At 38.9% G+C, this 14,057-nt stretch overlaps 1 protein-coding gene across 20 annotated transcripts in view; it reads left to right on the top strand.

The window, feature by feature from the left end:
* ULK2 (unc-51 like autophagy activating kinase 2) overlaps window positions 1–14,057 on the top strand; it is a 105,448-nt gene that overhangs the window by 69,285 nt on the left and 22,106 nt on the right. For all 20 annotated transcript variants that reach the window (XR_012425366.1, XR_012425362.1, XR_012425364.1 and 17 more), the window contains 6 exons: window positions 1,269–1,406; window positions 4,217–4,362; window positions 6,572–6,652; window positions 8,435–8,721; window positions 9,826–10,013; window positions 10,386–10,489. Coding sequence is in view for 13 of the 20 variants with exons in the window: in XM_074018818.1 (XP_073874919.1) it covers window positions 1,269–1,406; window positions 4,217–4,362; window positions 6,572–6,652; window positions 8,435–8,721; window positions 9,826–10,013; window positions 10,386–10,489 (944 nt within the window). In the remaining 7 variants the exon portion in view is untranslated. The remainder of the gene's footprint in view (window positions 1–1,268; window positions 1,407–4,216; window positions 4,363–6,571; window positions 6,653–8,434; window positions 8,722–9,825; window positions 10,014–10,385; window positions 10,490–14,057) is intronic.

The following is a 14,057-nucleotide window of genomic DNA, read 5'->3' as shown; positions in this document are numbered from 1 at the left end:
TCTTTTGCCCTTTTTTTTGTGGTTCAAAGGTACCTGCTGAAGCTCCAGCAAGTATGCTCACATTTTGAGCAGGAAGAATGAGTAGAAGACTTCTGTTTATATCTCAGTGACCAAAAAAGACATATGGCTATCCTTGGCTGCAGGGGAGTCTGGGATATGCTACAATTAATTGGGCATATTATTGCTACTAATAAAATTTAAGTTATTTTTTAGTAAGACATAAAAGCTGAATGGATATTGGGAAAGCAGCTAACATCTCCACTACAGAAGTATTTTGTATTTCTTTTTACTTTGAAATAAGTAATCTCTCTTAGGGCCCAGTGTTATCTCTGATATGTTTTAGAATATATTGTAAAGTGAATTGAAAGTGATATGAGAACATTCTATTTCTGAATTTATGAAAAGTGAGGAAAGAGGCTATTAAAGAAACCAAAGACTGACACTACAAAATGTGGACGTCAGATGAGTTGCATGCTTTGAGAATTTGCACAATGTGTTCTCCTTCTTCATAAAGTCAGAGCTTTTTGGGAATGCTTACAGCATTCATGACTTTTGCAAACATTCCAGTCATCTTTGCTGTTGAACTTCCTGTTCTTTTCCCCGGCATATTTTCCTAGATATTTTTTCTCTCACATAGTAATGAATAGCAGAATGTGAGTGGATGAGACAGTTTTGCTGACCTGTGGACTTTTTTTTTTTTTTTTTTTTTTGAGACGGAGTCTCGCTCTGTCGCCCAGGCTGGAGTGCAGTGGCCGGATCTCAGCTCACTGCAAGCTCCGCCTCCCGGGTTCGGGCCATTCTCCTGTCTCAGCCTCCCGAGTAGCTGGGACTACAGGCGCCCGCCACCTCGCCCGGCTAGTTTTTTGTATTTTTTAGTAGAGACGGGGTTTCACCGTGTTAGCCAGGATGGTCTCGATCTCCTGACCTAGTGATCCGCCCGTCTCGGCCTCCCAAAGTGCTGGGATTACAGGCTTGAGCCACCGCGCCCGGCCTGACCTGTGGACTTTTCTTGTTGTTGTAAAGGAACTTTTTTCCAGGTTGTTGTAATTCTTAGTCCTCAATATGCATATGAATGCCAGGAGTTTTTTAGATAATAAATGTGAGTTTTTTGGCTTTATATATTTTTTAACAAGATCATTTCTTATTAAGGTAGTGGAGTGACCATTTGGCTCTTTCTAGACTTTTCTCTAAATATAACTAATGGGTCAAATGAAAGAAAAACCGTCCTACCACTGTTTCTTTCCTTTTTCAATAAATTGTGATTTCAGGCAGTGTCAGCCTACCGTGTCACCTCACAGTGAAACAGCACCAATTCCAGTACCTACTCAAATAAGGAATTATCAGCGCATAGAGCAGAATCTTACATCTACTGCCAGCTCAGGCACAAATGTACATGGTTCTCCAAGGTAAGTTTGTAGCTTTTTTCTTGCTTAATTCTTTTTCTTCTCCTTTAAAAAAAATTTTTATTGTTATTGGAAGACTGTTACTTTCCATGGCATAGTTAGTCTCTTACATGTGTGTATACTGGAAATGCACAAAATTGAATAAAAAAGTTTTATAATTGATAATTTAAATGATATTTAAGTTTAACTTGATAATATAGTATATGTATATATTTATATATTTTATTTATATATGTTAAGTATACATGTGTATAGATACATATACTTATAAAGTATAATTAGTTTTAAGAATTGAGGAAGAACTTATTAAAAAAATGAAATCCCACCAGTTGTAGCAGATTATTTACATATTATTTACTTTTTCCCCGATCCTGAGACCTTACTAAGATCATATTAAAGGAATGACAAAGGTACAAGTCCACACAAACACATGAAATAAGAATAGATTATTCTTTTTTTTTTTCTTTTTCTTTTCTTTTTTTTTGTGCTTTAGAGATGGGGTCTCACTACGTTGACCAGGCTGGTCTTGAACTCATGGCCTCAAGCGATCCTCCCATCTCAGCCTCCCAAAGCGCTGGGATTACAGGTGTGAGCCACCATGCCTGGCCAAGCATAGATTATTCTTATTCTATTCAGTGAGAGAGAGAGTGCAGTAAATTTCTGGAAAACAGAAGGGGATAGAAGAATGGTACTTGATTTAGCATGGCAGACGTAAGTATGCATATAATCAGGGATTCTGACATAACGAGAATCACTGTGACCCACAGTATCCTCAGAGAGACCTAAATCTCAGAGAACTCGATAGAGTGGAGGGAGGAAATAGCACTTTGACTTCTGGTAACTAATTCTACATATATGTATAGTCATGGACATACTCTACATATACAGGCCTCTCCTGTGTATGAAATTGCATTTACACAAAGTTGTTAACTGTTACGATACCAAAGGATGAAAAATAAGCCAAGTGGCCACCAGTAATGAACTAATTTATTATGATCCATCTCTGATAATGGAATATTACACACCTTCCATTCCACAAAGAGTGAAGGAGCTCCCTCTGTGCCAAAGTGGAAAGATTTCCAAGTTATATTATAAAATGAAAAAAGTAAAGTGATTGACAGTATATTATGCAGTGGTTCTCAAAGCTTAGTCTGTGGATCCCTTCAGAGGGTCAATGAGATCAAAACTATTTTCATAATACAAATTAGGACATTATTTGCTTTTTTCATTGCATTGATACATGCACTGATAGTACAAACAGCAAAGATGGATAAAGCTATTGGAACCTTTGCCTGAGTCAGGGTGGTGATACCCAAACAGTACAGTACTATTAGTCTTTGTATTCTTCTCCACCACACACTTGCGGTACAAAGGAACGTCCTTAATGAGGCAGTAAAAATTAATATATTTCTTTGAAAATCTCAATCCTTGAGTAGGATGTACACATAAAGCACTTTTGCCACATTAATATTAGAGTAGTTATCTTAGGAAAAGCACTGGTATGATTGTTCTAGTTCCAAGTTGAACTAGCTGCTTTGTCATAGAGTACCCTTTTTACTTTAAAAAATGGCTGACAAACGATGGTTATGGGTATCAAGCAGCCATTTTGTCAAAAATGGTAAGTCCACTTTGAAGAAAACAAGTGATGGTAAATGTCAATGATAAAACTTGAGCTTTTAAGCAAAAATTAGAATGTTGGAAAAATTCAGTGGTCAATACAAGTTTGACAGCTTCTGTTATACCTTGACAGGTGTTTCTTTTAAAATTGAGGGTGATATTTTGTTATGAATATTACTTTTTGATATTGTTTAATGTATCAACATTGGAATATCTGCATAACTCAGTGAACCAGTGTTTTCCAAATTACTAAATGGTTAAAAAAAATCATGCACAGGTAGAAGTTTCATTCAAAGTGCAAGATTCTTTGCAAAAGAATGGAGTCTCGCATAATGGAGTATGAGTTCATTAATCTGGTTTCAGATCCACATTGCAGTCAACCTTTTAGCAACAACCACTTGCTGAATTTTGGTGTAGTATCAAAGAAGCATGTCACAGTTAACCTGAAAAGGCTACCAAAATATTCCTTCCTTTCACAGTTACACATCTGTGGAAGGCTGGATCCTCCTCATATACTTTACTCAAAATAACGTGTCTTACAACAGATTGAATGCAGAAGCAATTGTGAGAATCCAAATGTCTTCTGTGAGCCATTAGAAATTTATAAAAATGTATAAAATAATGCCATGCCTTTCACTAATTTATTTTGTTTTGGAAAATATGCTTTTTTTTCATAATCTTATATTACATGGAATAAGCTTATTAATGAGTTAATAATTCTTAAAATTTCTCAGCTTCATTTTGAATACAGTAAATATCAATAGATATAAGTTACATAAACAGAACTCTCTGAGGTCTTCAGTAATTTTTAAGAGTATAAAGAGGACCTAAGACCAAAAAGATTCCAAATGGTTGGTATGTAACATACCACCTTTAGTGTTAAAACATGGTGAAAATAAGAGTATATATTTAGTTTGTTTTGTGTATGCATTAAGGAACTCTGAAAGAATACACTAGAAACTAAGAATCATGGTAACCTTTTGAATAGAATTGGGGAAGTGTTGGGTATTAGGCAAATAGAATAGAAAAATGAGAGGGAGACCTCACTCTTTTTATGCATCTTGTAATTGTTCCATGTGACTACATTACATATTTCTGAAAACTACTCCATGGCATATTGTTAGGAAGTTTCACAAAATGCAGGAATAAAGAGAGAGTTCTAGAACCTTTTATAAAAGGAATAATTTACTTTTCAGATCTGCAGTGGTGCGAAGGTCCAACACCAGCCCCATGGGCTTCCTCCGGCTGGGATCATGCTCCCCGGTGCCAGCAGACACAGCACAGACAGTTGGACGAAGGCTCTCCACTGGGTCTTCTAGGCCTTACTCACCTTCCCCTTTGGGTAAGGAGAGTTTAAAAACAGTTGTTTTCAACCTTTTTTTCACTGTAATAAATCTGACGTTACACATTCTCTTTAGGAACTTTGGCTCATGATGGCAGTGATTCTCAGCTGATTGGAGGCCATACCCCGTCCTTCCATCTTTACCCCAATCCCAACTCCCTCTTTTCTTTTTTTCTTTTTCTTTTTCTTTCTTTATTTGAGACAAGGTCTCACTCTGTTGCCCAGGCTGGAGTGCAGGGGCATGATCTCGGCTCACTGCAGCCTCTGCCTCCTGGGTCCAAAGGAGTTTTCCACCTCAGCCTCCCAAGTAGCTGGAATTACAGGCGCATGCCACCACACCCAGCTAATTTTTTTTATTTTTTTATTTTTATAGAGGCAAAGTTTCATTATGTTACCCAGGCTGGTCTCGAACTCCTGGGCTCAAGCAATCCACTCGCCTTGGCCTTCCAAAGTGCGGGGGTTATAGGTGTGAGCCACCGCATCTGGCCCCAATTCTTTTTGAGAATCTCTGTATAGATGTGTTAGGATCTCTATTGGAAATACAATAATATAAATGTAACTTATGTATAAAAAGCGTCTCCTTTGGGATTGGGCTCTGAATGCAAAGTCAGAAACCCTAGGTTGAAGTGCATAAAATGCCTTTTCTACTTATCACTCATACTTATAAGGATTACTGTATAGCAGCTCTGGGTCACAATTACCAGAAACCTTCCAGTTCCGGTAGGCATGTGGTGGCAGCTTCGTTACAGATCTTCCCACTTCTCCTGGTACTGTAATAAGGAGAATGCCAATACAAACAACACCAGCAACAACAAAAACCCTCCCAAAAGGAGAAACAAACCGTATACCGTATCTTCAGTGAAACCAAGAGACAGAAATAAAAGCTCAAACTCCAGAAATATGTGTAAGAGAGCCAAAGCCACTGAGACTACAGCAGCTGTATGAGAGGCAGCATTGAGGTGGTGGGAAGAACAGGTGGTGCACACAGGGCCCGGGGTGGCAGATCTCAAAACTGCAAAAAAATACTTCCAGGGGAGGGCCCCACCTTCAGTCAGAACTGCTGAAGTAAGACTAAGATGGAACAGGAAGAAATCTGAAGAGACAGAAAGAGAAGGGCTTTCCTCAGGAGCCCTATTTAAAACAAGACAAAACACACAATGATAGTGTTGAAAAAGGAAAAAAGTTTAAATTGCCACATTACCTGTTGCAATGGTTTCAAAGCTGTTTTTAGATGAAAAATCTTTGAATAAAATTTTGGCCCTTTCTCACTCCTGCAGCAGCCCCTGAGGTACTTCAGGGTCTCCAAAGACAAGGTCCAGATCTCATTCTTGCACACAAGAATAAAGCCCTTCCCTAAGGATCTGATCTCTGCCCGCTGCCTGATCCCTTGGAATGAGCCCTCTTGATGTAGACATATGTTTCTCATCTGCTTAAACTCCCCTGAAGCCTTCCCTAACTCTCTCTGTGTTAGTTTTAGTTCTCAGAGAAATGGATGCATAGAACATGCTATATACAAGAGAGTGACTTGGGGAAACTCCTGTGAAGAATGAAGGGGAGGAGCAGGAGGAAGCAGGGAGGGCCCTCAGACCAAACATAGGTCCAACACCTGGAAAAGGAGGGCAGGAAGGAGGAAGAGCTGGCCAGGAAGAGTCTCAGACTGTGATGTAGGTCTAAGAAGGTTTCAGCCAGACTGAAGGAGTAGCCCCAAGCACTGGATTGTCTTGTTAGAGGAATTCCCTGACCTGCTTCAACAAGCCTGAATTAGTGCCCCACCATATGCAGTCACTGACTGGGAACAGCTCCTGGGGGAAGCCTAGCCTTGGCACCAGTGTGGTAGATCCAGAGGGACTGCAGCTGGGGCTGTCTGTTAGCCATGCCCCGCAGCTCCCCAAGCCCGGACACTTTGTACAAACTCTTTGTACTTATCTGTCTTATGGACATACTTGTTAGGAGCATTTGTTTGTTTATGTGGCTTTTCTTCCCCTAATGTTCTTGTTTCAAGGCAGATTATACGATACTTTTTATCTTAGTGTGCAGCACCCAGCAGATTGGTCCTCCCGTAAATGTTAGTTGAACCAAACCTTTGTTCCTTAAAATTTTCTAACCAGTAATTTACTGTGTAATTTGTGCATGTGTTGCCTGTTGCTGTCTTTTATTGGTTTTGGATATTTTTCTTCCTTTTCCCATCTTTTTTTTTTTTTTTTTGTAGTTGGTACCATTCCTGAGCAATTCAGTCAGTGCTGCTGTGGGCATCCTCAGGGCCATGACTCCAGGAGTAGAAACTCCTCAGGTAGGAGAATGTATTTGGTTTATTAATAATTTGAATTGTATTATAAATGGATTTGAGTTGTGTTTTTCTAGTCTTCTCAAAGAACAGAATTGATATGAATTATCTCCTCTGCCATCCTGATTTTTAGAATATTGGTCTAATGTGGTTTAACATATCATAAAGCTAATCTAATACCTCCTTTTGAATATGAGATTCCTTAATGAAAGTAAGTCTTAGGAATTAAATAACTTGGCTAAGTTTTGCTTATTTTCACATAGATAATGAAAATTATTTACGAAGTGAAATTTCATTACTTTAATACTATTGATTAATACCTTTTTTTTTTTTTTAAATTGGAGTCTCGCTCTGTCGCCTAGGCTGGAATGTAGTGGCACGATCTTGGCTCACTGCAACCTCCGCCTCCTGGGTTCAAGCGATTCTTCTACCTCAACCTCCCAAGTAGCTGGGACTACAGGCGAGCGCCACCATGCCCGGCTAACTTTTGTATTTTTAGTAGAGATGGGATTTCACCATATTGGCCAGGCTAGACTCGAACTCCTGACCTTGTGATCCTCCTGCCTTGGCCTCCCAAAGTGTTGGAATTACAGGTGTGAGCCACCGTTTCGGAATGATTAATACTGTTTGGTAAGAGCCATGAGTCAGCATCAGATAAAATAATACAGATTTTTAAAATTATATGTATATGCCTGAAAATATATGTGTGAATCGCAGCTTTATAAGTTAAATTCTATTGTATGGATATTTGAGGAGTTGACCAGTTAGAGGACTCCTGTGTTACTTAGAAAAGCACTCTTTAACGAAGCTTAAATAACTTTAGTCAGACCATAAGATTTTAACACGAATTTATTTTTATAAAGCGCAGTAAAATTAAATATCAAGTTTGGAATGAGGTGAAGCCAGGAGTGGTCAACAGCAAAGCTTCTGTTGGTTTCTGTTTTTAGAATAATGATGGTTAGGTCACTAAGAATATTTGCATGCTCTTAATGTTAATTCTTGATAGTTTGGCTTCTAAGAAACTCCGAAGAGTGTGTAACTGGAGTCAAGGATTAGTGGACCTTGGGTTGGCAACAAGGTTTGTAGGGGGGAAAAGGGGACCTTATCTCCTAGACTCTTGAGTTGGTTTCCCCTGAGAGGCAAGGATGTCTGCGGGCAAGTGTTCTCTTTGTGAGAATATGGATGCTTTCGGTTTTAAGTGTGTAATTTAATGGACAAAGTACAGAAAATTCACATGCTTGTTATTTTTACACAAAGTAAAATTTGGGAAAGGTCTGTTATCTTATGATCTTTCCTACACATTATATATATTTGTTTATTTTGTTTTTTTTGAATAAGGAGTTATTTTGGGTTAGTTTGAGTTTTAGTTGCTGTGTGAGAAAAGAGAATAATTACATAGATTTACCAAGGTATGTATTCATATAGAGTAAAAATCATCCTGTTCAATGTAGGTTTTTGTTGTATTCATTAACTTTAATCACTAACGATATTGCTCTCTTTGGTGCTAATCAGACCTTGCATTAATCTGAGTTATTTACTAGCTACTGATTAAAAACAGCGAGTAACCCATAATCATTAAAATCTGTCTCCTGAGAATATGAACAATGGATTTGTTTTGCAAAGGATGGCAGAAAAATAGTCTCTTGCCAAGTAAATCACTTTTAGAATGTCTTATGAAAAATAAGATATTTATCAGAATTCTCATTTTAAAAACTGTCTTCTTAATTTTTACATTTTTGCACTGCACTTCTTCACTTTGGGTTAACGTTACATTTGTTTTCTTGTTAGGTTCTCCAGTGCCACAAGCTCAGTCACCACAGTCCCTCTTATTGGGTGCCAGACTGCAGAGCGCCCCCACCCTCACTGACATCTATCAGAACAAGCAGAAGCTCAGAAAGCAGCACTCTGACCCCGTGTGCCCAACCCATGCTGGGGCTGGGTACAGCTACTCACCTCAGCCCAGCCGGCCTGGCAGCCTTGGAACTTCTCCCACCAAGCACTTGGGGTCCTCTCCACGGAGTTCTGACTGGTTCTTTAAAACTCCTTTGCCAACAATCATTGGCTCTCCTACTAAGGTGTGTTTATTAAACCCTTTTGTAGGTTAGGAACTAGTATAGTACTTTATGGAAAGGATTCATTATGAGAATAGCTATAATTTATTTATTTCATTTTTTGAGACAGAGTCTTGCTTTGTTGCCCACGCTGGAGTACAGTGGTGCAAGCTCAGTTCACTACAACCTCTGCTTCCCAGGTTCAAACCATTCTGGTACCTCAACCTCCTGAGTAGCTGGGATTACAGGCATGTGCCACCTTGCCCAGCTAATTTTTTTTGTATTTTTAGTAGAGATGGGGTTTCACCATGTTGGCCAGTCTGGTCTTGAACTCCTGGTCTCAAGTAATCTGCCTGCCTCAGTCTCCCAAAATGCTGGAAGTACAGGTGTGAGCCACCGCTCCTGGCCAATAATAGTTATAATATAATGAACACTTTCTATGTGCCAGATGCAGTGTAAGTACTTTACTTGCAGAATTCTTTTTGTGTATGATCCCATTTAATCCTGATAAAAGGAAATTGAGGCTTAGAGAGTTTAAATGAACTGTGCAAGGTCACTCAAGCTGTAAATAGAGCTGCCAGTGTTTGAATCTGGGTTTGACTGACGCCAGAGTCCATACTCCTGCCAGGTCTGACCCGCAGACCCTGACGAAGCAGTGGATGAAAAAATGCACTCCAACACATTCAGTGAAGGAGTGGGCTAGGGGACCGGGCCGTTCACAGAAAGAGTTGTAGCTGCCATGGCTCTGACATGCTAGTGCTGCAGGCATTTATTTAGTACAGATTTAATGATAAAGGCCTTGAGTCAACATACTTGTGGGTAATTGTGTGTAGATGATTAAAGTCCAGGTTCCAAGGCCTAAGTAAACTAACTTATCTAGATCAGTTTTTTTTTCATCCCGTTGTTACCTAACCTAACCTGTCAGGCACCGGATAAGAGAAGCTGGCTGCCTTCAGCTAAATCCTAGCTTTTGTAAAACCTCTCGGCCTTCCAAGAAGGTTTGTATCTTTCTACAATTTTTCCCACCACCCTGACCAATACTTCTGACTACTGGGTCACACAAACCTTCCATTACTGAATAGTTCATGCATTATATTAACTAGTTTACATATATATATGTCTCTTTAGACCACAGCTCCTTTCAAAATCCCTAAAACGCAAGCATCTTCCAACCTGTTAGCCTTGGTTACTCGTCATGGGCCTGCTGAAGAACAATCCAAAGATGGGAATGAACCACGGGAATGTGCCCATTGCCTCTTAGTGCAAGGAAGTGAGAGGCAGCGGGCTGAGCAGCAGAGCAAGGCAGTGTTTGGCAGGTAAAAGACTGTTTCCATTCTAGCCTTAAACATGAAAACTGTAATAGTAAAACAAATAGATTTCTATTATAAAAGCAGCAAGACTACATTAGTATAGCAGGTGATTTATGCCATATGGTTATTGATATGTACAGCATACATTTAGAATCTCTGAAAACCATAGATGCTTCCTGTAACTGTGTTAAGTACATAGTTCTTCCTGAACTTCTTGAATATTCTATTTCTGTCCTTTATTTTTATTATTGAAGTTTATCTCTACCCTGAATTGTTTGGTATCTATTTCTTGTTTCCTCATTCTCTAACTTCCTATTAACCCTTCTAGTTTTAAAAAGTATAGTTTTCCTTTATTAAAAACATCACCATTCTTTTTAGATCTGTCAGTACTGGGAAGTTATCAGATCAACAAGGAAAGACTCCTATAGGTGGACATCAGGGCAGCACAGACAGTTTAAATACAGAACGACCAATGGATATAGGTAAGAAAAATGTAGTTTCTTTTTAGGCAGATAATTTGCTAGCATATGTATTAGTTTCTTACTGCTGTTGTAACAAATCACCACATGCTTGGTGGCATAAAATAACACAAATGTATTATTTTACAGTTCTGGATGTCATACCTATCCTCTCATCTTCCTCCTCAGTAGCCCATTCACAGCAGGAGCTTATTCAGTATCTTGATGAGCAGCAGTCTGTGAGTTATTAATAGAAGGAGTTCTGACAAAGATTTTTTTTTGTCAGTAGGATAATACTGGTCGAAGTTGGCCTAAACCTACATGCATTCCTGAGCATTTACTTTACAGTGACTGGATTTTATAAAGACCCATACATCACTGAGACCCCTGAACCTTTTGGAGTTGCTCCAGAGACTGTACGTTCATAACCACCCATACATATCTAGATTACTTGGCCTGCGTGTCAAAAAACAAAAACAAAATGCAGATTCTAGACTCTTAATTCCGTATTCCAGACTTGCTTGCTTAAATTTTCTGGGGGTTTTTAGGAATCAATATATGTAATACACTCCCAGGTGATTATTGTGGACACTCAAATTTGAGAATCACTATTGTAATCTACTTGGTTTTTTTTCTCTATGATTTTTTAATTTTCCCCACGAGCATCCAAAGGAGGAATTATCTGAGCCAGCATGGTTTCTAACCCAAAGAGAATACTGTAGGATTTAATATTTCACTGTACTGTCTTCTTCCCTTCAGTTTCTAAAGAGAAGTCTGATGTAATTCTTACCCTTGTTCTCTATCGGTGAGGTGTGTTTTTGTCTTTGGCTTCTTTCAGAATTTTCTCTTTGTTTTTGATTCTCTGAAGTTTGAATATGATATGCTTAGATGCAGATTTTTTCATATTCTTTCTGCTTGGTGTTTTCTGTTTCCTAGGTCCGTGGTTTGATTCTGTCATTAATTTTGGAAGTTTTTCAGCCATTACTACTGCTTTGAATGTTTTCTGCTTTTCTCTCTCATTCTTCTGGTATTCCCATTAAGTATATGTTCCACTCTTACAGTTGGCCCATTGGTCTTAAGAGTCTCATGCTCTGCTGACTGAGCTAGCCAGGCACTGGCTCCATTGTTCTTAGTCTGTTCTTTTTTCTTCTTCTTTTCTTTTTTTTTTTTTTTTTTTTTTTTTTGAGACGGAGTCTCGCTGTGTCACCCAGGCTGGAGTGCAGTGGCGTGATCTCGGCTCACTGCAAGCTCCGCCTCCCGGGTTTACGCCATTCTCCTGCCTCAGCCTCCGAGTAGCTGGGACTACAGGCGCCCGCCACCACGCCCGGCTAGTTTTTTGTATTTTTAGTAGAGACGGGGTTTCACCATGTTAGCCAGGATGGTCTCGATCTCCTGACTTCGTGATCCACCCGCCTCGGCCTCCCAAAGTACTGGGATTACAGGCTTGAGCCACCGCGCCCGGCCTTTCTTCTTCTTTTCATTCGTCTTTCTCTTTGCTTTTTAGTTCAGGAAGTTTCAGGAAGATATTGACGTATCTTTAATCTCACTGATTCTTTCCTTGGCAAAGTCCAGTCTACTGATGAGCCCATCAAAGGCATTCTTTGTTTCTGTTACCGTGATTTTGATTTTTAGCATTTCTTTTAGACTCTTTCTGAGTTTCCATCTCTCTGTCTATATTACCTATGTGTTCTTGCATGTTGTCCACTTTTTCCATTGGAGCCCTTAGTATATTAAATTATCATTACTTTAAATTCCCAGTGTGATATTAAATAATTCCAGTATCTCTGCCATATGTGAGTCTGGTTCTGATGTTTGACTTGCTCTCTCTTTTCAAACTGTATTTTTGCCATTTAGCATGCCTTTTAATTGAGGGGAGTATGATATACTTTGTTTAAAAACTGAGTTAAATAGGCCTCTAGTATGAGGTTTTTTGTTTATCTGGCCAGGAGTTAAGCTTTATTTAGCATTTGCCGTAGCTGTGGGTATCAGAGGCTAACATTTTCTCTGGTATCCTTGTTTTGTCTCTCCTGTTGTCTGTGGGTTTCCCTAGACACTCCTTAAATTGCATCTGGACCTTGCCTAACTCTGTATTTTCTTCCGACAGCTTTATAATTCTAATTTTAAAAGTGTAAGATGTAGCTCTTACACTTACGTCTGTGGTTCAGTTTGACTTAATTCTTATGGATGATGTGGTGAAGGGATCCAGCTTTATTCTTTTGGATGGGCTATTCCGCGGTCGCAGCACCATTGCAGATTATTCTTTCCCTGTTGTGTTGTTTTGCTATTTTTGCTAGCCTTGTCAAAAATTGGTTGACCATTGATGGGTTAGGTTTTGTGTCCCCACCCAAATCTTATCTTGAAATATAATTCCCTTAATTTCCATGTGTCAAGGGAGAGACCAGGTGGAGGTAATTGAATCATGGGGGCAGTTTCCCCCATGATGTTCTGGTGATAGTGAGTTCTCATGAGATATGATGGTTTTATAAGGGGGCTCTTCCCCACTTTGCTCAGCATTTCTCCTTCCTGCTGCCTTGTCAAGAAAGTGCCTTGCTTCTCCTTTGCCTTCCACCATAATTGTAGGTTTCCTGAGGCCTCCCCAGCCATGCTTAACTGTGAGTCAATTAAACCTCTTTCCTTTATAAATTTCCCAGTCTTGGGCGTTATTTATAGCAGTAGGAAAACGAACTAATACAACCATAAATATGTTTATTTCTGGACTCAACTATTTCATTGATACATATGTCAATTCTTGCTGGTACCATACTACCTTGATTACTGTAGCTTTGTCTTAAGTTTCAAAATCAGGAAATAGGAGTTTTTCTTTTTTGTGCTTTTTCAAGATTGTTTTGGTTATTAGGGGTGTCTTGAGTTTCCATATGAATTTTTGCATCATCTTGTCAGTTTCTGTAGAGAGACTGGCTGGGTTTTTGATGGAGATTGCATTATTAGATCAATTTAGTGAATATTGAAGTCTTTCTTAGTCCATTTTGTGCTGCTATAACAGAACATCTGAGACTGCATAATTTATAATGAACAGAAGTTTACTTTCTTACCATTCTGTAGGCTGAAAGTCCAAGATCAAGGCACTTATTCTGGTGAGAGTCTTGCTGCTTCGTCACATAGTGGAAGGCAGAAGGTCAGGAGAGGGCTTGTCCTTTAACCTCAATTCCTTTTATAATGGCATTAATCTATTCATGAGGGCTTTTGGGTCTTGTTTCCTCTTAGTCTGGTCAAAGGTTTGTTAATTTTATTTATCTTTTCAGTAAACCACTTTCATTTCCTTGGTCTTTTATATTGTTTTCTTAGTTTCAATTTTGTTTATTTGTGCCCTGATTTTTATTATTTCTTTTCTTCTAGTAATTTTAGGTTTGGTTTGCTCTTGCTTTTCTAGTTCTTTAAGATGCATTGTTAGATTGTTTGAAGATTTCTTCTTTTTTGATGTGTAAGCACTTTTAGCTATAAATTTCCCGCTTACTACTGCTTTCACTGTAATCCCAAAGGTTTGGTATGTTGTGTTTCCATTATTATTTGTTTCAATAAATTTTTCAATTTCCTTCTTTCTTCATTGACCCACTGGTCATTCAGGAGCATA

The sequence above is a fragment of the Macaca fascicularis genome, chromosome 16 (assembly GCF_037993035.2).
Source record: "Macaca fascicularis isolate 582-1 chromosome 16, T2T-MFA8v1.1".
NCBI lineage: Eukaryota > Metazoa > Chordata > Mammalia > Primates > Cercopithecidae > Macaca > Macaca fascicularis.
This window is presented reverse-complemented; position numbering and strand designations above follow the sequence as displayed.